Source organism: Acomys minous, assembly GCF_964271855.1.
Source record: "Acomys minous genome assembly, chromosome: 12".
Lineage (NCBI taxonomy): Eukaryota > Metazoa > Chordata > Mammalia > Rodentia > Muridae > Acomys > Acomys minous.
In genome coordinates this window covers 3,690,943-3,716,290 of record NC_140493.1, presented here as the reverse complement: position 1 = coordinate 3,716,290, position 25,348 = coordinate 3,690,943, and the positions used below count along the sequence as shown (strand labels likewise).

Genomic DNA, 25,348 nt, shown 5'->3' with positions numbered 1-25,348 from the left:
TAAGACCTTTGTCCATTAATAGATCTTGGATTCTGAAATCACAGAAGGGAGAAGTTCAGCTAGGGCTGCCGCTTAGTGCTACTGGACTTCTCTGGCTGTGGTCCTGGGCTCCGGTTCTGTACTACAGCAGACAGATGACACAGAAGAGGATGTGATGACACTCTGTGCTCCTGTCACCTCAGGACTCAGGAGGGAAGTTGAGGCGAGAGACTCTCTGTGAGTTTACGGCTAGCCTAGGTTACAGAGTAAAATCCTATCTCAAGTAAGGCGGTGGTGGCACTCGCCTGTGATCCCAGCCCGGGGGAGGCAGAGGCAGGCGGGACTCTGGTCTAGAGATCAAGTCCAGGACAGCTAGAGCCCCTTACATTGGGAATTCAATCCCGAAGCCCAGGAGTGCCAGGCACATGTCGCGTCATGACTGGGAGGCCACATTCCTAGCTCTCCTCAAATTTTGCTTAACAAAATGCCCAGGATGTGCAGATGCATAAAGGCAGAGGGCAGATTACTGGTGCAACAGGTGAACACACAGAGAAGGAGCTTCTGTGGGGGCTGAGAGAAGGACTCCGGACTTCAGACAGCAGTGACGGTTGTACACTAAAATACACTTAAAAAGTTAAAAAATCACCCAAGTGTGTACTTGGTCTGCTTTTTTCCTGTAGAGCCAGGGATCAGACCGAGGGCTTCAAGCAAGCCAGGCAAAGGCTCCACCATTGAGATGTGTCCTCAGACAGCCTTTACGCCAATAAAATGGCGAATCCGTGCTGCGCGAATGATATTTCAACGAAAACCTTAATAGAAAGACTCCACATTAATGTTCAATTCACCTACTATTTTTCCTATTTCCCATGATTCTCCTGAGAAAGGAAATAAGAGCTGAAGATGTAACCCAATGTAGCATGTGTGCCTAGCAGGTGCAAAGGCCTGAGTTCAAACCTAAGCACCCACCACAAAACCAAAACTCACAATAGATGCTCCTATGAAAGCTAGTGAATACTGCTTCTTCCCCCAACGACAATGAAAAGGCTCAGTACGGGCTGGAGAGATGGCTCAGAGGTTAAGAGCACTGCCTGCTCCTCCAGAGGTCCTGAGTTCAATTCCCAGCAACCACATGGTGGCTCACGACCATCTATAATGTGATCTGATGCCCTCTTCTGGCCTGTGGATACACATGCAGGCAGAACACAGTAAACATAATAAATAAATGACTCTTTTTTAAAAAAAATGGAAAAAATAAAATAAAATAGAAAGACTCAGTAGGCAAGCCAGGAGGAGCCCCGATATCACGGCTGTGACATCACAGTGGGGGAGGGGAGACCAGAGCATGTACACTTGCAAACAAAGGAGCGGGGGAGGGGTGTCAGGGGCAGGACTTACGTAAACCCCTCCAGGTGCAGGAGACATTTCCTAGTCGCATTGCTCTATCTGTTGGTATTGGATGGCATATGAACTGGTACAGGGGACACAGGCGTGGTGGTGCACGCCTGTGATCCCAGCACTCGGGGAGGCAGAGGCAGGCAGGTCTCTCTGAGTTCGAGACCAGCCTGGTTTACAAAGCAAGTCCAGGACAGGCAGGGCTACACAGAGAGACCCTGTCTTGAAAGACAAAACAAAACAAACAAACAAGCGGCGCAGGACACCTACGGTGTAGCTGGCTGAACTGCTCTGCTTAGACACAGCAGCCTGGTACTTGGCCATCCGGTCCTTTATGGAGGTTTCCGAGAGGCGGGGCAGCTCCAGGCTCCGCTTACTCTCATTTTTCTCTGAGTTGTACGAAGAAGATGACAAATTTCCTGGGAGGGTGGAGACAACACGATTTGTTAGAGGAGAAAAATGCTAAACCCTGGGCGGCTGTGATCTAGTGCGCAGCTGCTTCTAGCAGAAGTGCAAGGAAGGCCAGGTGTGGTGGCCAGATGTGGCGGCCAGGTGTGGTGGCTCTCGTCCGTAATCCCAGCACCGGCGAGTCAGAGATTGGAGGATCGCAAGGTCAGGCTTGGCTACATAGAGGTTCTAGGCCAGCCTGGGCTAGAGACCTTGTTTCAAACAAACCACAAAAAAACAAACAAAAATCAGGAAAGCTAACAGAGAGCCGAGTGGCTGGGAACAGCTTGTGGAGAACGCGCAGACTTCTCTCTAACATGTGTGTGTGTGTGTGTGTGTGTGTGTGTGTGTGTGTGTGTGTGTGTGTGTGTGTGTGTGAGCGCGTGCGCACGCAACATTCTTCCATTTGAGGGCAAAAGGTTCTGCAGCGGGCGGGACAGCTTCACACACTCTCCGCTGACTTACCTGTGCCTATTTCCAAGTCATCCAGGGAGCAGCTGTTTTCAGAGAGCCTCCTTCCACCCGCAGCTCGGCTTTGGGTCCAAAGACTCTGTCCGGAAGATAGGAAACACTGACGTAAGGGCCACGGCTCTCTCATAAGAAAGTCTAGGTGAAAACTTTGTAAATATCAAGCAGTACACACTCATGGGAAAATAAATAACTCTATAGACAAAGCTTTGTGCTGTTGACCACTGCGAGAGAAGAGCCCTCCTATCTCAGGTGACAATGACATGTCCCTGAAGGCTGCTGAGGCACAGGCGGCATCCACTGCTCTCCTTCCCCGCCTCGGTGCCCGCTGCTGTCTGCTGCCTTGGCAGTCTCTGTCATCGCTTTCTTAATGGTCCCATTATCTTTTTAATTGGTTTTCCCCCCCACCTCCTAATCCAGTCTTTTCGAGGCTACCATTATCCCAACTAATAAAGTAAGTATTCTAAAATCTCCGTCTCCCCTCAGTTCCCCTCTTCAAATTCCTTGCAGAATTCCCAATAAATGCCGCTGCCAGTGTTCGGTAGACTGCCGATGGCCCTCCTGGGCTGCTCAGCGCCTCCCTAGCCTCCTCTCTGCGTCTTCTCTGCCACAACAGCCTTTATCCTTCAGGGAGCTCAAACAGCTCTGAGGACCTAAATCCATACCACACGTTTGTGCATCTGTCTGGCAAATGCTATCTGTCCACGACAGTGCCACTCTGTACCCTGAAGGTGACCAGTCATAATCTGTTACAACGCTGGGCTGCGAGCCCACTGAGGAAGGTCACACCTCTGCTCTCACACACTTCCAAGGGAGGGGGTTTGTTCCTTCAGTGCTGGGGACTAAGCCTGGGACTTTGTCCTTGCCAGGCCAGGGCTGCACACTGAGCTGCAGACACTAAACACCTGAGATCTCAACACTTTTGTGCCTCATATTTTGGAGAGACCAGCCGGGCGTGGTGGCCCACGCCTTTAATCCCAGCACTTGGGAGGCAGAGGCAGGTGGATCGCTGTGAGTTCGAGGCCAGCCTGGACTACAAAGTGAGTCCAGGACAGTCAAGGCTACACAGAGAAACCATGTCTTGAAAAAAAAAATTTTTTTTTTTGGAGAGACCTTACTATAGTTACAAATTAGGCCAAGGGTGGTGGCACACACCTGAGATTAATCCTGTCAGAAGCCAGGGAGCAGGAATTCAAGGGCAGACTGCAAATACAGGAAGCTAGAGGACATCCCACCTCATAAAACCCAAAAGAAAATAAAGTTTTAAATTTGTAATTTGGGGCCGGGTGTGGTGGCGCACGCCTGTAATCCCAGCACTTGGGAGGCAGAGGCAGGTGGATCGCTGTGAGTTTGAGGCCAGCCTGGTCTACAAAGTGAGTCCAGGATAGCCAGGACTACACAGAGAGAGCCTGTCTCCAAAAAACAAACAAACAAACAAACAAACAAACAAAAACAAACCCAAAAATTTGTAATTTGGGGACTTGACAACCTGGAGTGTGAAATCCCGAGAGCCAGGGTGTCAGGAGGCTAGAGACACTTCCTTACATCCCCCCTCCTCCCCACACCCCACTTCCTTCCAGGTTGAGCCCCAAATGCAGAACCCCAAATATCCTGAACCTTTTGAGGCAAGGGCAGTTAGCCAATCCGGGAGGACTGTGAAGTTGAGTGCAGCCAATGGTAGGAGATGCAGTCACCACCTTCCACAGGGATAAAAGGTAGGAGCCATTTAGGCCTGCTGTGTTGTTAGCTCAAGAGCGCCCTTTTCACAAAAAAACATTGCCTTGCTGAGATAATTTTGACTCCCTTGAATGAATGGAGATTTTTATCATGTGTTTGTTTCTTATTAATAAACACTAATAAAAGTCATTAAAATTTAAATACAGTGAGGTAACTGACTTCATAAATTCACTATGCATTTAAAACAATTTATTCCTTGTTAGTTCTAATTACCCTATAATAATATATTTCAAATAAAAACCAAAATAAAACTGAGAGTGGTGACTCATACTCGTAATCCCAGCAGGTGAAGAGAAAGTAAGGTAGGAGCACTGTCAAGGGTTCAGGTCACAATGGCTATAAAGCAAGACCTTGTCTCATAAAACCAAAACAAATAAAACCCCGGCTCTGCCACATCACGCTTGGGTCAAGTTCGCTCACATCGACTTAACTGGCTCAATATTTCCAGCTTGTGGAAAGCTGAGAGCCGAGGTGGAGATCAGGGTCTGGCAGGACGCGCTCCAGCCACACTTCTGGTTTTGCAAAGGCCAAGCATTGATGGCTTGGTCTCAGCTTGGTGCTGGAGGGGGTGGTGAGACATCTGTGGGGTCTAAGTAGGAAAGCCAAAATAACTCTGTTCCCTTAGAAGTTGACTCTCAGTCCCTTCGTACAGTGACAGAAAAAACAACAGTGGTCACTCGTGTTCCAAAAGTTCAACTGCAATTGTCAGTATTGCTAGAAGATAACTGAAAAAATTTTTCAGAAATTAGTATTTTCAGGACTCAAAAAAGAAAAAATCGGGGCTGGAGAGGTGGCTCGGCGGTTAAGAGCACTGTCTGCTTTTCCAGAGGTCCTGGGTTCAATTCTCAGGCTCACAACCATCCATAATGATATCTGGTTCCCTCTTCTGGCTTGCAGTTGTACGTGCAGATAGAGCACTCAAATACATAAAATAAGTAAATAAAATCTTTTTTAAAAACCCAAAAAACAACCAACAACAACAAAAACAAAAGAAAAAATCCTGGAAATTACAAATACATCTCAAACTAAAAGGAAATGATTTCTGCAGTCTTTCTCTTCCCTCCCTCCCTTCTTCCCTCCCTCCCTCCCTCCCTCCCTTCTTAGTATTTAGATGGGCAGAGGATGAGATAGGGTCTCACTATATAAACCAGGCTGGGCTTGAACTGGGCCAGCTAGGCAGTGGTGGCACACGCCTTTAATCCCAGCACTTGGGAGACAGAAGCAGGTGGATCTGTCAGTTAGAGGCTAGCCTGGTCCAATCCAGGCTATTGTACTGTGCGTGCACCAACACATGTGTATATGTGTGTCTGTGTGTACGTGCGTGCTTGCGTGTGCATGTGTGTGTGTACGTGTGCATGTGTGGGTGGGCACACGTGGATGTTGGAGGACTACACTCAGGACTCCTGCCACCGAGGGCTCCAGGAATCTGAACTCGGGTCCTCTGGCTGCCAAGCATGTGCTTTTGCCTGCTTCACCACCCTGCCAGCCCTAAATACTTAGTATTTTCTAATATGCATATCTTGACAATTACGCACATGTACAGAGTACATGGTGACCAGGCTCCACTTTCCTTCTCTCTCTTTTTGAGACAGGTCTCACTATGCAGCTACAACTGGCTATGGAGACCGAGGTGACTTTGAACTCACAGTGATCCTCCTGCCTCTGACTCACCGAATGCTGGGATTAAAAGCATGTGCTGCCTTGATTGCTTCTACTTTTATTATTACTTTTTTTTTCCTGAGATAGGGTTTCATTGTGTAGCCTTAGTTGTCCTGGACTCACTTTGTAGACCAGGCTGGCCTCGAACTCACAGAGATCTGTCTACCTCTGCCTCTTGAGTACTGGGATTAAAGGCGTGAGCTACCATGCCCAATGGACCAGTTCAAACCTAGGCCCAGGCAAGAACTGTGTTAGGGAAAAAGAAAAAAAAAATCTGGGTGTGGTGGGGCTGGGGATTACAGATGAATTTACATTCTGCCAAAGAAAAAATTCAAGTACAAACGCAAGCATATGCATTACAAATTGCAACCCGAAAAGCTTACCTAGTCCACGTTCCCGCCTAGGGTTAGGTTCTACACGGAGTGAGTGAGGGGAACAGAAGCTGTGGGTGCAGAGGTTTTACCCCGTCAATTCACAGGAATATGACTGCCCACCTTTGCTGGCTTTTAACTTAAGTGCTCCGGTGAAAAGTGGATGTGCCTCAGGCCAGCAGTCTCAGCGCTCAGCAGAGGCAGGAGGATCACCCAAAATTTGAGGCCATCTTGGTTTACACAGCCAGTTCCAGGACAGCCAGGGCAACAGTAACATAGTGAGACCAAAAAAATAATGGGTGTGATGGTCTGGAAAGATGGCTCAGAGGTTAAGAGCACTGTCTGATCTTCCAAAGGCCCTTAGTTCAATTCCCAGCAACCACACGGTGGCTCACAACCATCTGTAATGAGATCTGGTGCCCTCTTCTGGCCTGCAGGTGTACATGCAGGCAGAGCACTGTATAAAGTACTTGCCTTACAAACATGAAGACCTGAGTGTGACCCCCAGCCCCCACCCCCTTTTTTAAAGCCACAGGTGGGGGTATATGCTTGTAGTCCCAGTTCTGTGGAAGTGGCGACACTCAGGAGGCAGCCACACTAGTAGGGAAGAGGGCAGGGCAGGGTATGGCTCAGAAGATAAAGGCATTTGCCACCAGGCCTAAGGATGAGTGTGACGCCTGAGGCCAACACGGTAGAAGGGGAGAGCGGCTCCTGACTCCTCACCGGAGGTCTGTAAGTGTCCCCTCCCCCAGCGGGTTATATGAAAACCACAAACTAGACAAACAGTGAAGAAACAAGGGAGACCGCTCCTGAAGAACAAGATGCAGGATCCAGGGCAGGCCAGACTTAGGGAGGAAGACTTGGCCTCACAGCGAAACCACACCACAGCAAAGCCTAAAACACAGACCCTAACCCTAACCCTAAACCACAGGCCATATCTCACTCCCGGTTACACAGGAGCCTTAGGAATACTTTTTGGTTGGGGCTGGTGGAGTAGGGTTAGAATCCAAATGCAAGGCAGATCAGGCTAGCCTGGGGCGGCGTGGCGGTGGGGGTGGGGGAGGGGTGGGGTGGGGGAGGAGGTGGGAGGGGGTCAGGCGAGGGGGTGTGATGGCAGGCCGGGAGAACGAGCAGACATCTGGTCTTCAAAACCCTGGGGATCAGTGTACAGACTGGTTCTGAGCAGGAATGTGGCTCCTCAGAGCCAGTCGGCTGCAGTGGGCCCAGATGGGGCTCTGTTATCACTGTCAAAGTTTCAGCGTCAGACCCGAGGTGCTAAGAACGCAAGATCCCAAGCACACCTCGGGTTCTGTGTGGCTTCTGCCACAGCTTCCAAGCCCTGTGAAGGGCACGAAAAAGCAGTATTTCCCAAGGAGGTAAGGGGGGGGGGGAAGCCCAAACGGAACAAAAGAGGTGCTCTCTCTCTCTTTCTCTCTCTCTCTCTCTCTCTCTCTCTCTCTCTCTCTCTCTCCACACACACACACCCCTCTGCATCAGGTTTATATATTATTCCACTCTTTTTTGCTTGGACACACGGGCTCTCAAGGAATGTTATGCTTTGCCAAGGAGAGAAAAGACAAGACATTTCTAAGGCTTTGTGGAATTTCCTAGGTATTGGCTCACCCTACAAGTGTTCCTTCCTTGTCAGCGGACTATGTGACAAGCCTTGTTGTGAATGCCTGTGAATCCATCAATCAAATAACCTAACATATACCAATAAAAATGTGAGAACTTGGGGCTTTTAGCCAGGAGTCTGTAAAAAAATTTTTTCTAGAATTAAGAAATAAAGAAAAGGAAGTTAGAAAAAAAATAAAAAAGAAAAGGAAATTAGATTTAAAATGATTAACAAAGCAAGACTTCCTATCTCATTTACCATTATCTTTAAGAAAATTATCTGTATAGCTCAAGTTTGCCTGAACTCATGGCAATCCTCCTGCCTAAGACTTGAGATTTCTGGGGTTATAGGCATGAGTCACCATCTCTCTCTCTCTCTCTCTCTTTTTTTTTTTTTTTTTTTTTTAAGGCAGAGTTTCTCTGTGCAACAGCCCTAGCTGTCCTGGACTCACTTTGTAGACCAGGCTGGACTTGAACTCCTAGAGATCGCCTGCCTCTGCCTCCCAAGTGCTGGGATTAAAGGCGTGCGCCACCACCGCCTGGTCTTAAAACCATATCTTAAAACCGGGGGTGGCAACGTATGTGTGTGGTCCCAGTGTGAGCTCGGACAGAAGGGCAGATCACTTGAGCCTGCTGGCCAGCCAGTGTGCCAATTAGCTGAGCTCCAGTTCACTGAAATCAGTGAAAAGACCTCATCTGAAAAACAAAAACCAACCAGGGTTGATGAGACAGGGTTTCTCTGTGTAACACCCTTGCCTGTCCTGGGTCTCTCTCTGTAGACCAGGCTGGCCTTGAACTCACAGAGATCCACCTGCCTCTGCCTCCCGAGTGCTGGGATAAAAGGCGTGCGCCACCACTGCCCGACTCTTTTTTTATTTTGTTTTATTTTGTTTCTTCAAGACAGGGTTTCTCTGTGTAGCCCTGGATGTCCTGGACTCTACGTTTTCTGAATTTCCAAGTGTTCTATAAAAATTGTGCTAGCCTTATAATAAACAAAAACAACAACAACAACAAATGCAGAGAGACTTATCTAGTAACTCAAGTGCTGAATAATGAGCGGCTGTAAAGCTGGGGCTGGAGAGCATTTGCCAGCATTTGCTCTGTTGGCAGCAGCTGCGTGGCGGCTCACAAGCATCCATCCTGATGAACGTTCCGATGCCCTCTTCTGACTTCCACGGACACCAGGAACCCATGTGGTGCACATGCATAATTGCAGGCAAAACATGCACACATGGGGCTGGAGAGATGGCTCAGTGGTTAAGAGTGCTGCCTGCTCTTCCACAGGTCCTGGGTTCAATTCCCAGCAACCACATGGCGGCTCACAACCATCTATAATGTAATCTGATACCCTGTTCCTGCAGATAAAGCACTCATATGCAATAAATAAAATAAATAAAACTTTAAAAAAAACATGCACACACATAAAATAAAAAATAGTTTCCATGTATGGTGGCACACACTTTTAACCCCAGCACTTGGGAGGCAGAGGCAGGAGGGTCTCTGTGAGTTTGAGGCCAGCCTGGTCTACAGAGTGAGTTCCAGACAGCCAGGGCTACACAGAGAAACCCTGTTTTGAAAAAGTAGTTAAGAATCCTATAAAACCAGCTGGGCGGTGGTGGTGCAAGCCCTTAACCCCAGCACTCAGGAGGCAGAGGCAGGAGAGTCTCTGTGAGTTCCAGGCCAGCCTGGTATATAGAGAAAGATCCAGAACAGCCAGGGCTACACAGAAAAACCCTGTCTTGAAAACCAAAACAAAACCAAAAAAAATGGGAAAATAGAGAGCTTATCCTGGTTTCCACAGATGCCAAAGTCAGGCCACAGTCACATACGTCTGAACAATGACCAGTTCTAATGACCGTGGCGCCCACATTACACGGCAGAAGGCTGCTACAGAAGTTCAGTCCTTGTTCCTACACTAATTAGTCAGATGACACGGGCACATCCGCTAGCTTCAAGTGTTTTCATGGATGGAACTGTGGTTGTAACATTCTAACCGAGAGCAGGACACTGGCCAAAATAACCTCACAGGCTCCTGAGCAGTTCCAGGGTCTACACGGGACTTCTGGAGGAGGAGAGGAGACGGGCTGTGTCGGGCAAGCGTCTACGCACATCTACGGTCTAGAGGCCCCCCGCAGCAGGAACACAGGGGCCGCTGGTACCTGACTTGCACATGGTGCTGTCTCAGCCCCACAAACGCTTATGTAATGTTCCAGGCTTGACACCGCCTTTCAACATGTTTGACAGAAATCTATCTGGCTGGAAGCAGGGAGCAGTTAATTGGCATGAAGCAGACCAGAGGAGATGACTGGCCTCTGGCTGGTACATCGATAACAGTGGGGTGAAAACAGTGAAAAATACCAGGGTTCCCCAAGTGGGACTTTAACATCTAGATCCATTAGTATCTTACCACAAAAGACTGAAGGATTGCAGAGAGCCATTAATCATAACAGTTAATGTATGCAGATGCAGCTTTTACAAGAAATGTTCAGCTACAGTGAGAAACAGAGCAGTCTGACATGGTGACATAGTAACGCAATAAAAAATGAGGTTTAATAGGTGTATGAAAGTAGGTGTGGTGGTATACACCAATATTTCCTGCACCTCTGAGGAAGCAGAGCTCAAAGCCAGCCTGGGCTACATGAGACTGCCTCAAAATAAAACAACAAAAAAAAAACTTTGTTTGGTTCCTAGCATCCATATAATAGCTCACACCCATCCAGAACTCCAGTTCCAGAGGATCTGGTGACCTCTTCTGACCTCGTGGACATGTGCGTGGTACACAGACATGCATGTAGGCAAAACACCCTAACACAGAAAACATGGCCAGCATCACCCTCAGGAAGGCGTGTATAAACTGCTTCCCTGCTGCAGGCTGGAGTTTTACAGGTAAGGCCAGGCTCTAGCGTGGTGCCCTTGTTCTCTCAAAGGGCTCGCTCCACTGCAGCGACGCGCGCATGCTACACGGGACACCGTTATGTGAAACTAAAGAAAATACCTTCATCACTTCTAGGAGCTGGCTTACTTTCAGACTGGGTCTCACTGTAAAGTCCAGGCTCCAAGCGGGCCTCAAACTGAGTTTGTAGCCCAAACTGGCCTAAAATTCCTGAGTGCTGGAACTGCAGGACGAAAGTTACAGGAATGCTCCGGAAAGGGACCTTGTGCCCCATACTTCCCAAATACTTGACACGTAGCTTCTGACCAAAGCCTTGTCTGTGTGCTGTGGATGAAACAGTGCCAGCAACAACCACAGTCTAATTGCAAACAGATTGGTTATTCTTCAACCCCAAATAGGCAAAATCTCTGAACAGTTTGATTGACGTACTGGACTAAACAGCCAGGCATAGTGGTGTGTGCCTTGAATCCTAACACTAGGGAGGCAGAGGCAGGAGGATTTCTGTGAGTTAGAGGCCAGCTTAGTAGTGTACAGAGTGAGTTCCAGAGCTAGCTAGTGCTACACAATAAGACCCTCTTTCAAACACACAATCAAGTGCACAAATAAACACACACACACATCAATGTGTGCATGTGCGTGTGTGTACATTTGCTCGCGCGTGTGTGCACTCGAGCGCATACATGTGTGTATGTATGTGTGTGGTATGTGTGTGTGCATGTGCATATGTGCATGTACGTGTCTGGTGTGTGTGCATGTGGTGTGTGTATGTGTGTGGTGTGTGTGCATATGGTATGTATATATGTGTGTATGCATGTGTGTATGTATGGGTGTGGTGTGTGTATGGATGTGTGTGCATGTGTGTATGTGCATGTATGCATGTATGTATATGTGTGTGAGTCTGTGGTATGTGGTATATGTATGTTCACATGTGTATGTATGTGTGTGGTGTGTGTATGGTGTGTGTGTGCATGTGTGTGTGCGGTGGTACCCGCTGTCAACGCTGATCCTGCAGGATCTTTCTCTTTCCCACCCTCCACCTTCTATCCTTCCCTTTCTGTTTGTTTTTTTGTCTTTCGAGCAAGGTTTCTCTTGTGGCCCTGGTTGTCCTGGACTTCCTTTGTAGACCAGGCTGGCCTCAAACTCACAAAGATCCACCTGCGAGTGCTGGGATCTCAGGCCATCCTTCCCTTTCTTCCTTATGCAGGCAGGGTCAGGGGAACTGCAGCCGGGCTTGCCTCATGAGTCAAGGCCACCGTGTTCAGCTTTATATGCTGGGCTCCCCTTACGTTGACTGTTCCTTTAAGTAGGCTTGTCTTGACCCATCTCTCATGAGACATTTCCGAGAAAAAACTCTCTCCAGAGTCTTATACATAATCAGCATTTTTGTTTGCTGCTGTCCCAGTCGTTTCCTACCTTGGGCCGGTTCTGACACGCACAGGCCCTTTGCACTGAATCCACTCTGTGTGTGCTGCATGACGTCAGCCGTCCCACCCCTGGCAGGGTCTGCGACAAGACTTACAATGCTGCTTTGAGTCACAGCCATCCCCTTCCTCTCTAGTTAGGCTCTCTTACTCCCCCCACCCCCCATTTAAAATTCTTTTTCCCATTTAAATAAAAAACAGTTTTATTATTAGGGCCATCAAGGAGAAAGAGGGAGGGGAGTTGGCAGGCCCAGGGAACTAAAACAGTTGAGAGGGGACTTTTAAACTGCGCTGTGGTTACATCTCTCGCCAATTGGTTCCAGCGTTAAAGCACAGTTGAAGCACATACACAGGAAAGGCTTCTAGCTTTAAAAAAAAAAAATTTTTTTTAAAAAGCCTAAACATTCTTCCAGGGCATTCAGGCTGGTCTTCAGTCAAGATCTTCCCAGGCAGGAAGGCAGCAGGTCAGGCAGTTCCTGGAAGGAACCCACAGTCCCGCTCCTGACACAGCCCAGCATTCCGGGATGAGTAATCTATTTTCTGTATCTTAGAAGGAATGCTTCATGCCGTAACTTCACCAATACAGCGATCGGGGCCAACGATGATTTAGCTCAAGAAAAGAGGACAGCTTTCCCATGCAGTTGGAATGTCCAGTAACCCATGGATTTGCTACCCGTCAGATCTGTTTATTTCATTATGAGGGCCCTTGTAACAAACCCTTCCGCACACAACGCCAGCAGATACGCAGGAAAGTATGAGAGAGCTCCGCGGGCCCTGGAGTGTGCTGTAAGGCGCGGGCGGGCATATGCAGCTCATTTTCTAGTTAAGTAACTCCCTCTGGGGACGTGGTGTGCAACGCACATGAAGGGTCAGATTTCATTAGCAGACGCAGGGAAATGTAACCCTGTGCATTTGCAAGTCAAAACTCCTGAGCGAGAGCTAGGCTGGCCCGGCTCTCAGCAGTGATTTTTTTTTTCCCTGGGAGAGGAGAGGAGTTTAGCTGATAAAAAGCATTTGTTGGGAGGCACAGAGGAGCACGTTGAGAACAGAAGGGACTCGGCTCTGAGGCGACTAAAGCCTCAGTCTCTGGGCTCAACTCTGGCCCTGACTCTGCATCCGCAGCTGTGTCCAAGCAGACAGCCTGTCAGGCAGCTATTTCACCCCCAGGGCTACACATGACAAAAGACACAGGAAGGCAAGTTAAAAGGGTGAGTGTGCGAGAGCACACAGTCCCATCAGCATTTTTTTTAGGTGCCGACCTAAATCCCAGAATGATTTAGATTTAACAATGAAACTGGGCGGGGTGGGGGGCCCTCAAACCTCAGCATCAGAGGACATCTTTCACTTAAGACTTTTAATAACGCAATTTGAGTCAGAGGGCACTCTGACCACACACTGGACTCTACTCCAGCTGGCCAGACTTAGAAAGCCAGCCTCTGTTAGTACCGGGTCCCCCCACCCTCAGCGAGCTCCACACACGCCTGACTCTTACCTTGGCTTGAGTGTGGTCACCTTTCTCAAACATCATTTTTAGTCTGTTTAGTGGGACGTTGTATTTCTCTATTTTGCCTGAAGCTTCTATGCTTTCATTCACTTCAGGTTTCTCTACTTCATGCCTGGAATCTCCCAGACAGTTTTCCATTATTTGGCTTTCCGTGGCCTGGGCTTTAAGGTCTTGGCTGTCTTCTGAGCGGGGATACGGGCACTGAATAACGGCTTCCGGACGAGACCCGAATCTGGGCTTGGGCTGGGTTTGCTGTTCCTGGTCAGTTCTGGTTCCAGAAGAAGCGCTGTCTGTCACCTCGGCAGGAGGGTGGCCCGCCGTGTGCCCACCCTCGCTGCTGCTGTTAGGCAGTGTGTCTGTGTGGGACCCTGCTCCGGCCACCGGGCCCTCCCACTTCTTCTTCAGCACAGACAAGGTCCCTCTTCTAAAGTGCTGGGGGAGACTTTCCGTGTTCTAGAAGAAGAAGAAAGAACCAGTTACAACTTGCCTGCCGCAACAGCCAAACACGCGCCTTTGTAAAATGAAAGTTAAAACTCGAGGCTGCGCCTGGCCCACCGCTGGTTCGCACAGCTGTGAACAGGACTGCCCTGCCACAAGGAGCGAGCATCCACCCAGGGCCCGGAGAGGGGAAGAGGGAAAAAGTCGGGAGCTGAAGCAGGAAGTGATAAAACAGGATAGCCTTATAAGGACAAAGTGAGCAGAGCGGACAGACAGCCTAGATCTCGTGTCCTTACACTGGAAAGGAGAGACTTTTTTTCCTCCCAAGACTCACCCGGAAAGCAAAAAAGCAAAGGCAGATTGCTAGGTACTTTCGACCCTGTAACTATTCTTGAATAAAAGTTCACCCAGGTATGCCAAGGAAGTACAGGAGGAACTATGCTAGGAATTTTCTGTTACAAAAAAAAAAAAAAAAAAGACAAAGATTCGGTAACTATGCAATTACAATTATAATCATGAAGCTCACCGTCAAGGACTGGACCTATCTATAAAATCTAAAGATGCATAGTTTTCCTTTGGGTGGTATTAGTGTGTAGTTGACAGAATTTACATGTATATTAACATTTCCCCAGGCTCCCTGGTCAAACAGGGACCTCGTGCACAGCTGGCAGATGCTCTACCACTGAGCTGCATCCCCAGCCCTCAGGTTTTTGTTTTGTTTTTTTTGAGACAAGGTTTCCCTGTGTAGCCTTGGCTGTCCTGGACTCGCTTTGTAGGGCAGGCTGGCCTTGAACTCACAGCGATCCGCCTGCCTCTGCCTCCAGAGTGCCGGGACTAAAAGCGTGCGCCACCACCGCCTGGTTCAGGCGTCAGATTTTATTTCTGAACAATAATCTAATCTCCATTCTCTTCTCTCTTATTTATCTATCTCTAATTTGCAGCCACCTTGGAAAATTCACTGTTTCGCAGATCCTTTGGTTGAGACGCACATAGGCCTCATTAGGAAAGACAACCACCACCCACCACCCACTCTGATACTCAAAGGACACACATTTGCACACACACACACCTAAGAGAGTTCACTTCCTCTTGGGTCAACAATGATGCTGTAGGATAATAGTGGAAACGTTCCTTAAAGCAAAATTAAGCATCCTGGGCTTTGGAAGTCCTAAATGAACCGACCGCCACCAGCTGCCAGTACCTTCTTACTTTCCATTCCTGCTGTCTGTGAGTCCTCGGGATCCCAACTAGGAAAGAAAGGACTTACAGCCTGGGACTGGAAGATCTCAGGGAATTAGGCGGATTAGCAGCTATATTGGGAATTAGGCCTCTCTCTCACTCTTCCTCTTCCAAACACAGTGGCAGCCGCTTCACCAAAGCACAGCAAGGCAGGGACAAACAGACTTCCAGAAGAACCGCCCACCCTCGGGTTTAAGCTGTGGCTGGACGCTGCACACAGCTCAGAGGCAGGAGAAACCCAAAGGGCTGCTGCCTGGCACGCGGGCGCTGAGTCCCAGGTTCCTAGTTACTTGCTCGGGAGGCTGCAGCTGGGAAACTGCTTGAGCCCAGGAGTCTAAGACTTACCTGTACAACACAGACCCTGTGTCAGAAAATAAAAACAAATGAAAAACGTTCCCTGAAGCTTAGAGCTGCCACCAGCACCCTCAGACCTCCCACCTCCTGCCACAGACTAGCAGAGTTCCCCAGTTCTGCCTTCTCCTGCCCTAGCTGGCCTGCACAGGAGCCTGAGGGACAGAGCCACATCTGCTTTGGTGACTGGACCCTACTCTCCTCAGATACATCCCATGGATCCCTGAATTTCTATTAACTTGGAAAGATGCTTTTCAAGTAAAAAAGAAAAAAAGCAAATTATAAGTCAGGAAGATCCCATTTTATATTAGGAGTGAATATAATTATAAACAGTTTAGAAGTCACCAAGATGTTTACAGCTTATTTATTTATGTGCATGCATGCGTGCGTGTGTGTGTGTGTGTGTGTGTGTGTGTGTGTGTATGTGTGTGTGTGTGTGTGTGTAGGCCAGAAGAAGCCTCAAGTGTCATCACTCGGGTACTTTTTCCTAAAGATAGACTCTCTCTCCTGTAACTCAGTAGGCAGGCGAGGCCACCAGCTGGATACAGCCCCGGGAATCCTCCTGCCTCCAGCCTCCCCAGAGTTGAGATTACAAGTGAGTTTTTAACCTGGGTTCTGTAGATTGACTTCAGAGTCCCCTGTCTGCAAGGCTAGCACTTTACCGAGCTGTCTCTGCAGAGAAGGACTCATGGCATTGGGCCTCTTCCTTTTCTAATAACTACATGTTTACAATGTAACAAGTGTGAGGACAAAGCCAGGCTCTCCATCACCTTCATAGTACAACGGAGGTTTTCAGGGACAGCCAAGCACAGCTGACGTTCCGTTAGCAGTGTGAAAACTCTCCTTTCTGTTTATGATGAGTAGCCAGGAAGGGCTTTGGGTGACAGCCGTGTCCCAAACATGGCTGCACAGAGGACTCGCTGAAGACAGCATCTTCAGGGGCGTGACTGCTCTTTTTTTTTTTTTTTTTTCGAGACAGGGTTTCTCTGTGTAGCCTTGGCTGTCCTGGACTCCCTTTGTAGACCAGGCTGGTCTTGAACTCACAGCGATCCACCTGCCTCTGCCTCCCGAGTGCTGGGATTACAGGCCTGCGCACTAACCACCCGGCCTGAGAATGTGCTCTTAAAGGTGCAAGAGTGTTGAGGGCGGGGAGACGGAAGGAGAAGCAAAAGGCAGTGTGGTCTGACATTAAAGAACCCACACCCTTAAGTCACCCCTGGGAGTGGGACCCAGGCCATGGTAGCATTCTGTCCACATCCTGAGGACCAGGGGCAGGGTGAGCTGAGGTGGGGACGAAAAAGAAGAATTATATGACTGAAAGAACAGATAAAACGGAAAATTAAGGGAACATTAGGTTGAGAGAGGCCTGGGCTTACCACCCAGGGCGATAGTTCAGATAGATAACCTACATCTTCTTATTCTGAATTAACATGTGAGATTTGCATAATCTACCCTATCCAGCCAAGTGACTTTGAACAAGTTTTCCAGGTTCTATAAACTATTATAAAGGGCTACTGTGCGCTTCCTTTACCCATGAGCCCTCATTAATGAATGTAGCATTTGACATCAGCAGGCTTGGTGGCACAGGCCTGCAGTCCCAAGCTACAGAGGAGGAGGCGAATGCAAGATGGTTACAAGTTGGAGGCCTCCTTGAGCTACAGACTGACTTCAAGCCAGCCTAGGTAACTCAGCAGGACCCCGTCTAAAACCAAGAAGGGATAAAGGCCGGGATGTGAATCATGCTCTCCCAGCACGTGTGAGGTCAATTCCCAGGACACACGAGCAAGCTCACAGTAACAGATAAAAACAAAAGCGGCTCTCCCCACTTATGCTCAGCCATGGCAGACAGGCACAGATGGGGGTAAAGCGCTAGCTCCCGCCATTCCTGTCAAGGTTTTAGCTTCTCCTACGGCTCTAACGAGTCACGAAGACTCCAAGTTTTTAAGAGCCAAGATGGCGCTACACCTGCAGAGCCTCCTTCCAGCGAGCAGCACTGCGCTCCAGATATAGTCCACTCAGCAAGCCTGAGGCTTGGTGGATGGTGCTTCTGAGTAGTAAGTAGCTGCAGGAATCCAGAGCACACAGAGGCAGGACACAGGTGACCTCCTGCCTGAGCATCTGACCTCCATGAGCCAGACCTCAGGTGTTCCCAATACAATAACCCTGAGCCAACCTCTTTCCCTTTTCTGAAGAGGTTGGCCCAGTGAGCCACACACATGGGGTCTTGTCAGCCAGGCGGGTGGAGTGTGGGGGTGCACACTGTCCTACCAGCTCTCGGCAGGGGCTGAGGCAGGAGCATCAGGAGAGTTTAGGCTCATCTTCAGCTACATAGAGTGGAAGGCTAGCCTTGGCTCCAGGAAACGGCTCCTCAGTTGATAGAAGGGAGGGCACAGCAGAGGCAGAGGCATCTGGAAGAGTCCAGACTGAGCATGACCAACAAACTGAATGTGTGAGGAGAGGGGGGAGGGGAGAGAGAGAGAGAGAGAGAGAGAGAGAGAGAGAGAGAGAGAGAGAGAGAGAAACAGAAACCAGAAGAGGAGGGAGAGCCAGGAATGGAGGGGCCAAGCGACCAGTGTAGCCGAAACGGCTGGCTTACGTAGGAATCAGCAGCGGTGGGGAAGGAATACACAGCCCAGTCCCCAGCGTGGATAGCTCAGGGTAGGCCCGGAGTATAGCAGGTTCTAGCAATGCTTAGAGACTAGCAAGTCACATCCACTTTGATATGTTAACAAGCACCTCAGCCATTTGTCCCGGGGTTGAGACCTAACACTTGTTAAAAGGAGGAAAAAATGCAGGAAGATGACTGGGAACAGCAGTGGGGCGGGACACACAGACTGCCTGCAAGGGAGGAATCGCTACGCTAACAGGTTCCAGAAAGGCGGAAACTAAAATATGGGTGCACGGCTGGGTGCACATGGCACACAGCTCAAGAAGGTACGGTGCTGCCGGGCGTGGTGGCACACGCCTTTAATCCCAGCACTCGGGAGGCAGAGGCAGGCGGATCGTTGTGAGTTCGAGACCAGCATGGTCTACAAAGTGAGTCCAGGACAGCTAGGGCTACACAGAGAGACCCTGTCTCAAAAAAACAAACAAACAAAAAGACTTTTTTTCTCTGCCTCCTGTCCCCCTGCCCTGTCCCCGCTGCCCTCTCATCCATCCCTCTTTGCTTCCTCTCCAGCTCCTCATCTCTAACCTGTAAACACCGAGGTGACCCTGAGCTCCGCCATCAGCCCTCTTTTCTCCCTGTAGCCCTGGCTGTCCTGGACTTGCTTTGTAGACCAGACTGGTCTTGAACTCACAGTGATCCGCCTGCCTCTGCCTCCCGAGTGCTGGGATTAAAGGCGCGCACCACCACTGCCTGGCTGTTTTTTTTAAATGATTTTTTAATTTTATGTGTGTTGGTGCTTTTCCTACATGTGTGTCTGTGTGAGTGAGTACGTCATCGGCTGGATGTGGAGTTACAGAAAGCTGTGGGCTGCCATGGAGGTGCTGGAAATTGAACCTAGTTTCTCTGGGAGAACAGTCAGTGCTCTCAATCTCCTAACAGCTCTCCAGTCCCTGTTTGTTTGGTTTTTTGAGACAGGCTCTCTCTGTGTAGCCCAGGCTGGCCTGGACTTGCTCTGTAGCCCAGGCTGGCCTCGAACTCGCTATGCAGCTGAGAATAAGTCTGACTTTCTGATCTTCTTGCTTCCACCCTCCGGGGCTGGGACTGCAGTTGGGCGCTCCCGCACCTGGTTTGTTCCGCACTGGGGATCGAACTCACGGCTCCGTCATGCTAGATGAGCACCAGGCTCCATCTCCAGCCCCAGCCCTGCCCTTAGTGGGTCTCCTCTATACTTCTTTCTGCTGTTGTACCTCAAGTGTTTAAGCTGGGTCACATCAGACCGTTGCACATTTCCCCGAAGGCCTCTTTCAGTCAGAGCGAAAGTCCCAATCTTCCCAAGGATTCTGCCACAACTTTCTCTTTCTAGTTCTCAAATATACCAACACGCCCCCCACATCTGCATATGCGGCTCTTTCTGTTTGAATCTCTCCTCTCCTTGGCTTGTGACCTCTTCTGACAGGTCCCAGAAGACAGGACCACACCCAAACTCCCCTTTGTATCCTTTTCTTCCTGCTGCCCTAAGCCCATAGCCACTACACGACTTTTTCTTTTTCTTTTTTTGGTCATTATTTTCTCCACTAGAATGAAAATTCCTGAGCAGATACAGTCCATAACTTTAGCGCCTATAACAGTGCCTTAGCACCTAGTAGGTGCCCTACAAAAACTTGTTAACTAAACGGGGAAGAGGAAAAACAGAGGAAGTGGGAAACTAGACAGGAGGGAGTAAGGTGAGAGCAGCTAGCCAGTGGCTGGGTAATGGTGCTTTTTCCTTTTGTTTGCTTTTTTTTTTCTTTTTTATTAATTTTTTTCAAAAAATTTTTTTTCATCACTATTTCATTTATTGACAGGGTTTTATACTACAAGCAACTCATCACATAGCTCAGGTAGGCCTGAAACTAGCAGCAATCCTCCTGCTTCAGTTTTCTTAGTGCTAGGATTACTGGCATCAGTCACCACAATCAAATACTTTTTTTTTTTTCTATTAACGTGCCAGGGGAGGTCAAATCCCAGGAAGATTAAATGGACACCCAGTTAACAGCCCCCAGCCCACCGCCAACAGACAAACGCTATGCATCTGTCTAACCCCCGGCCAGCCCCCGGGCTATGCACCAGTCAGCTATGCTCCTTATGACATAAAGCCTTCAAAGCTAAGGTAGAGGGACTTCCTAGTCTGTGAGTTCAAAGTCAGCCTGGGTGCACAGTGGGACTCCATCCTAAAAGACGCAGTCAGAGCAAGGATTACAGAGGAGGGGCTGGCGTGGAGCCTGAGGGACCCCCGCAGCTGGGAAACTTGCTAACTAGACTGGGTCAGCTTCAAGCAAAGAGCCTCGCAGAAGGCACAGCTGCAGAGCCCATTTGGAGCCGGCAGCGGAGCACCTGCCCTCATTTGAGCTGCTTTCCTGTGGCGGTCATCTTACTAAGCTTGGAAAAGCACGTGGCCTTCTATCCTTTTCTCAGTGCAAGAAAGAAAACGGGGGGGGGGGGGGGGGGAGGCGTCCCAAAGTAAAACACTGGAAGTGCGAGTCCATGAACCTAAGCCAACTTCTCCCAGCAAACGGCTTGCACACCAGACAAGCCGGCACAGAGGTCCAGCAGGGCTGACGCGGAGCCCGGCCCAGCCGAGGGGCCTCTGAGTACTTACGTTTCGCTTCTTTTCCATGTTTGCCTCTTCAGCGGCTTTCTGGTACCTTCAGAGAAGGGAGGAAAAAAGACATCGTCAAATTACACTCTACTCTTCCCATTTTCAGGAAGCTATTTTGCACACCTATTTCTGTCTTTGACCGCGTCTCTCAGAAGAGAGAGGCAGGGGCTCCTAGCAGCTCCGCACTTCATGGGGCCTGGATGGTCATGCTTTGATGTAACAGGGTGAGTTATGAGCTTGAGGCCATAAGTGAGAACAACAGAGCTCAGCTGGTGGAGCGCTCACCCAGCACTCACAGAGCTCTGGACGCCACCCCAGCACGGCACAAACTGGATACAAATTGGATGTTGTGGCAGGAAGGTCAGGTGTTCAAGGCCATACTCAGCTACCTTACGAGTTTGAGGTAAACTTGTACTTCATGAGACCTTGTCTCTGAACAAAAACAAAAAACCCTTTGGAATTAGTCAACTAAAAGCAGCATTCCTTGAATTCCAATGCACAGCCCCGCCCCCCCCACACATAGAGTAACATTTCTGGGACCTTAGTTGCGGTTGGCTACGCCTCTGAAGTAAGGTCACCATCTGCAGTGCCTGACTTAGGCTAAGCTAAGGCACTGTATGAGAGATGCCAGCCCATTTATGTGAGCTTGATGCTTTGGGGTTTTCAGTTCTTCGTGTGTGTGTGTGTGTGTGTGTGTGTGTGTGTGTGTGTGTGTGTGTATGTGTATGTGTGTCTGTGTGCGTGCGCGCCCCCACCCCCGCCAAGGAGGTCAGCAGAGGAGGTCAGCGCCCCTGGCACTGGACTTGCATGTGGCTTGAGCTGCCATGTTGGGGCCGGGAACCAAACTCCAGTCTTTTTTTCAAGACATGCTTCCTCTTGAGGAAGCAAGCTATGTGTAGCCTTGGCTGTCTTGGACTCGCTTTGTAGACCAGGCTGGCCTTGAACTCACAGCGATCCACCTGCCTCTGCCTCCTGAGTGCTGGGATTAAATGTGTGCACCACCATGCCCGGCTCAAACTCCAGTCTTTCACAAGAGCAGCAAGTGCTCTCAATTGCTGACTCACTTCTCCAATCCATCTTTTTTAAAAAACACAATCTTGCTATGTGGTCCACCCTGAAATTCACTATAGATGGCATGTTGGCCTTGATCTTTGACCTGAAGACATTCCTGCCTCGGCCTTCCCAGTATAGGCATGTACCCCCAAAGCCAGCCACGACACTGGATTTGGCAATGACTTCTTAGATAAGATACCAAAAGAACAGGCAACAAAATAAAAATAGGTGAATTGGATTTCAACTGACCTGTACCACAGGACAGTATCAGTAGAGTCAAAAGTTTCTGTGGAGTGGAAGAGGTCATTTGGAATCCTTATGCCTAACAAATGATTAATACCGAGATTACACAATAAAAACAACAACAAAAACCACAAAATGAATTCTGTACTCTGTATTAATTTCAGAGAGAAATTCAAAACAGTTGAAGCTTTCACTCAAGAAATAAGTATTGCCAGGCACTGGGGAAGCCAAGGGGGAAGGGCTGGGAGTTAAGGTGGGTTTTTAAAAGGGTTGAGGGGCTGGAAAGATGGCTCTGAGCACTGGCTTTAACTCCAGCACAAAAGGATCTGATGCCCTCTTCTGGCCTCCTCGGGCTACTGCATGTATATGGTACTCAGACATATATGCAGCCAAAACACCCATATACACAAAATCAAAGACAGACGAAAGAAAGAAAGAAAGAAAGAAAGAAGGAAAGAAAGAAAGAAAGAAAGAAAGAAAGAAAGAAAGAAGGAAAGAAAGAAAGAAAGAAAGAAAGAAGGAAAGAAAGAAAGAAAGAAAGAAAGAAAGAAAGAGGCCGGGCGGTGGTGGCGCACGCCTTTAATCCCAGCACTCGGGAGGCAAAGGCAGGCAGATTGCTGTGAGTTCAAGGCCAGCCTGGTGTACATAGTGAGTCCAGGACAGCCTAGGCTACACAGAGAAACCCTCTCTCGAAAAACCAAAAAATAAATAAATAAATAAATAAAGAAAGAAAGAAAGAAAGAAAGAAAGAAAAAGAGAGAGAGAGAGAGAGAGAGAGGAAGGAAGGAAGGAAGGAAGGAAGAACGAATAGGGCGTGGCGGTGCACGGCTTTAATCCCAGCACTCGGGAGGCAGAAGCAGGCAGATCCCTGTGAGTTCGAGGACAGCCTGGTCTACAAAGTGAGTCCAGGACAGTTAAGGCTACACAGAGAAACCCTGTCTCAAAAAACCAAAAAAACAAAACAAGAACCCAAACAAACAAAAAAACCAAGTGCACGTGTTAGCACGGATCTGTATTCCTAGCAGGGAAGCAAACGAGGGCCTTGCTCCTACCAGACAAGCCGCGTGCTCCTGAGTTCAATCTACAGCCTATAAGAAAGCTGCCTTGAAGGCCTGGCGTGGTGACGCACTAGGGAGCCAGAGGCAGGAGGATCAGAAGTTCAAGGTCATCCTTGGCTAACCCGGACTTTATGAAACCCTGCCTAAGAAAAATAAATCAAAATTGAAACCTCCATGATGGTGGCGCACATCTTTAATCCCAGCACCTGGGAGGCAGAGGCAGGCAGATCTCTGTGAGTTCGAGGCCAGCCTGGTCTACAGAGTGAGTCTAGGACAGCCCAGGCTACACAGTGAGACCCTGCCTGGGTGGGGAGGGGACTCATCTTACAGTTATATGTCGAAAAGGGTAGCTTACTGGCAGCAGAGCCTGTGTCTCATGTTCTTCATGGTTCTGCACTCACCTCTTTATAAATTATAATGTTTATATTTTATATAAAATTTATATTGTTTATAAATGTATAAAGCCCCTGCTTTGTAAGTCATTGAAAGTTCCTGTTACTGGGCAGTTTGGAGAGCTGGCTTCGGTTTCTCTTCCCGGTGCTGTCAGCACCACAAGCTCCTTTCTTCACAAAGGCTAACTGGCAGTTTGGTTTCTTTGTCCATGTTTCCTGCTGGACTCGATGTTTCTGAAGCTAAAGGGAGTCTAGGCCTGGTCTTTTCAAGCAGTCGTCCCTGAGGTGTTGACAAGAGGCTGCCGAGCCGGCTCTGGAGACATCCGAGGGCTGAGCCCGGGCCTGGGCTGACTGCTCTCATCGTTTAGATTCTAAGTACCATAGTGACAGCAGAGATGAGGGCCTGGACCCACACCTGCCTAGCCCTCTTCCCGCTCTGGACCCGCACCTGCCTAGCCTTCATCCCGCTCTGGACCCGCACCTGCCTAGCCCTCTTCCCGCTCTGGACCCGCACCTGCCTAGCCTTCATCCCGCTCTGGCAGATAAGGAACTTGAGGGCTTAGCAGTCCTGAGTAAAGGTCACTCACAAGATGTGGAACTGGTCAGTTCAGGCACGGGCCCCTCCGCCTTTTCATGGCTCCTGCTGATCCAGTATGCTGGATCCCTTCTGAATCCCTGTACTAAAGAGGATACAGGTGTGTGTGTGTGTGTGTGTGTGTGTGTGTGTGTGTGTGTGTGTGTGTGATATCCGGGGTATGTGTGGTGTGTGTGTGAGTGTGTGAGTATGTGTGTGTGCCCTTATTCAACAGTAACAATAAAAAGGCCTTCACCTCTCTCGGTGACTTCCTCTTTTGCTTCTCTTTAACATTTTAGTGGTAAAGTTGTTACAGGGGAAAAATAAGTTGCCTAAACCTTGGGGGTTTCCATTTTTTTCTTCCTTTGGCTCAGAGTTCCCTTTGCTCTATTTGAAATCATAAATCCTGAGTCATGGCTCAGGAACTCTGTCTTCTGGCCTTAGAAATACTTGAGACACTGTTATTACTCCCCGGATAATTTTAGCATCCCCTCAGCTGCCTGCCTCACAGCTGTGCCTCCGTGAACAGTTGCAAGATGAGAGACTGGACCACAAGGACTCCGAGAAGAAGAGAGGGAGGGGATCTGAATTATAGAAGTCTCTTTTTGAGGGCAGGTTTTAATATGTAGCCCAGGCTGGCCTTGAACACATATGTTTAGAAAAATGTAATTGCAAATCCTTTTATCTCAACTTGAGTCTTCAAAGCGCCCTCCCCCACTTTTCCAAATGAAGTCGGAGGCCTGAATTCTTGGTATTACACTTCGGAGATGGTGAGAAAGCCCAGTGGCAGAGCACCCGCCACGCAGGGCGGAGCCAGAGGCTCAATTCTGGACATCGCAGGAGGCTGGCTGTGGTGAGCTTCACCAGCCTCTGTGGTGGCACGTTCTTGGAAGGGTCAGTTGGGCCCAGAAGATGGAGGCTAGCTCTAGTAACACAGAGAAAGCCCATCACAGAAAGGAGGTGGGCAATGGGGAGACGGCTCAGCGGTTAAGAGTACTGGCTGCTCTTCTAGAGGACAAGGTTCTATCCCAGGATCCCCACGGCAGCTCACAACCGAGGAGATCTGACGCCCCTTCTGGCCTCCTTGGACACCAGGCACCATAGATGAAGAGCAGCATTTAAAAGACAAAAGCGAGGCATGACAGCGTACACACGGCGCTTGGGAGCTGGACATAGGAGGGGCCGGCCTGGCCTACATAGCATGTTCAAGACCATGAAACCCTATTTCACAAAACAAAACGGAAGCAAACAAACAAAGTATTTGGAGGT

General features: G+C 49.1%; 1 protein-coding gene across 3 annotated transcripts in view; it reads right to left on the bottom strand.

Moving 5' to 3' along the window:
* LIMA1 (LIM domain and actin binding 1) overlaps positions 1-25,348 on the bottom strand; it is a 93,459-nt gene that overhangs the window by 22,266 nt on the left and 45,845 nt on the right. For 2 of the 3 annotated variants that reach the window (XM_084751461.1, XM_084751462.1), the window contains exons 3-6: positions 20,760-20,805; positions 13,474-13,938; positions 2,284-2,368; positions 1,642-1,790 (exon numbers count right to left, since the gene is read on the bottom strand). In XM_084751461.1, the coding sequence (XP_084607587.1) occupies positions 1,642-1,790; positions 2,284-2,368; positions 13,474-13,938; positions 20,760-20,805 (745 nt within the window). Of the gene's footprint in view, positions 1-1,641; positions 1,791-2,283; positions 2,369-13,473; positions 13,939-14,040; positions 14,130-20,759; positions 20,806-25,348 lie in introns of those variants that run through there. The other variant, XM_084751463.1, reaches the window with a different exon arrangement.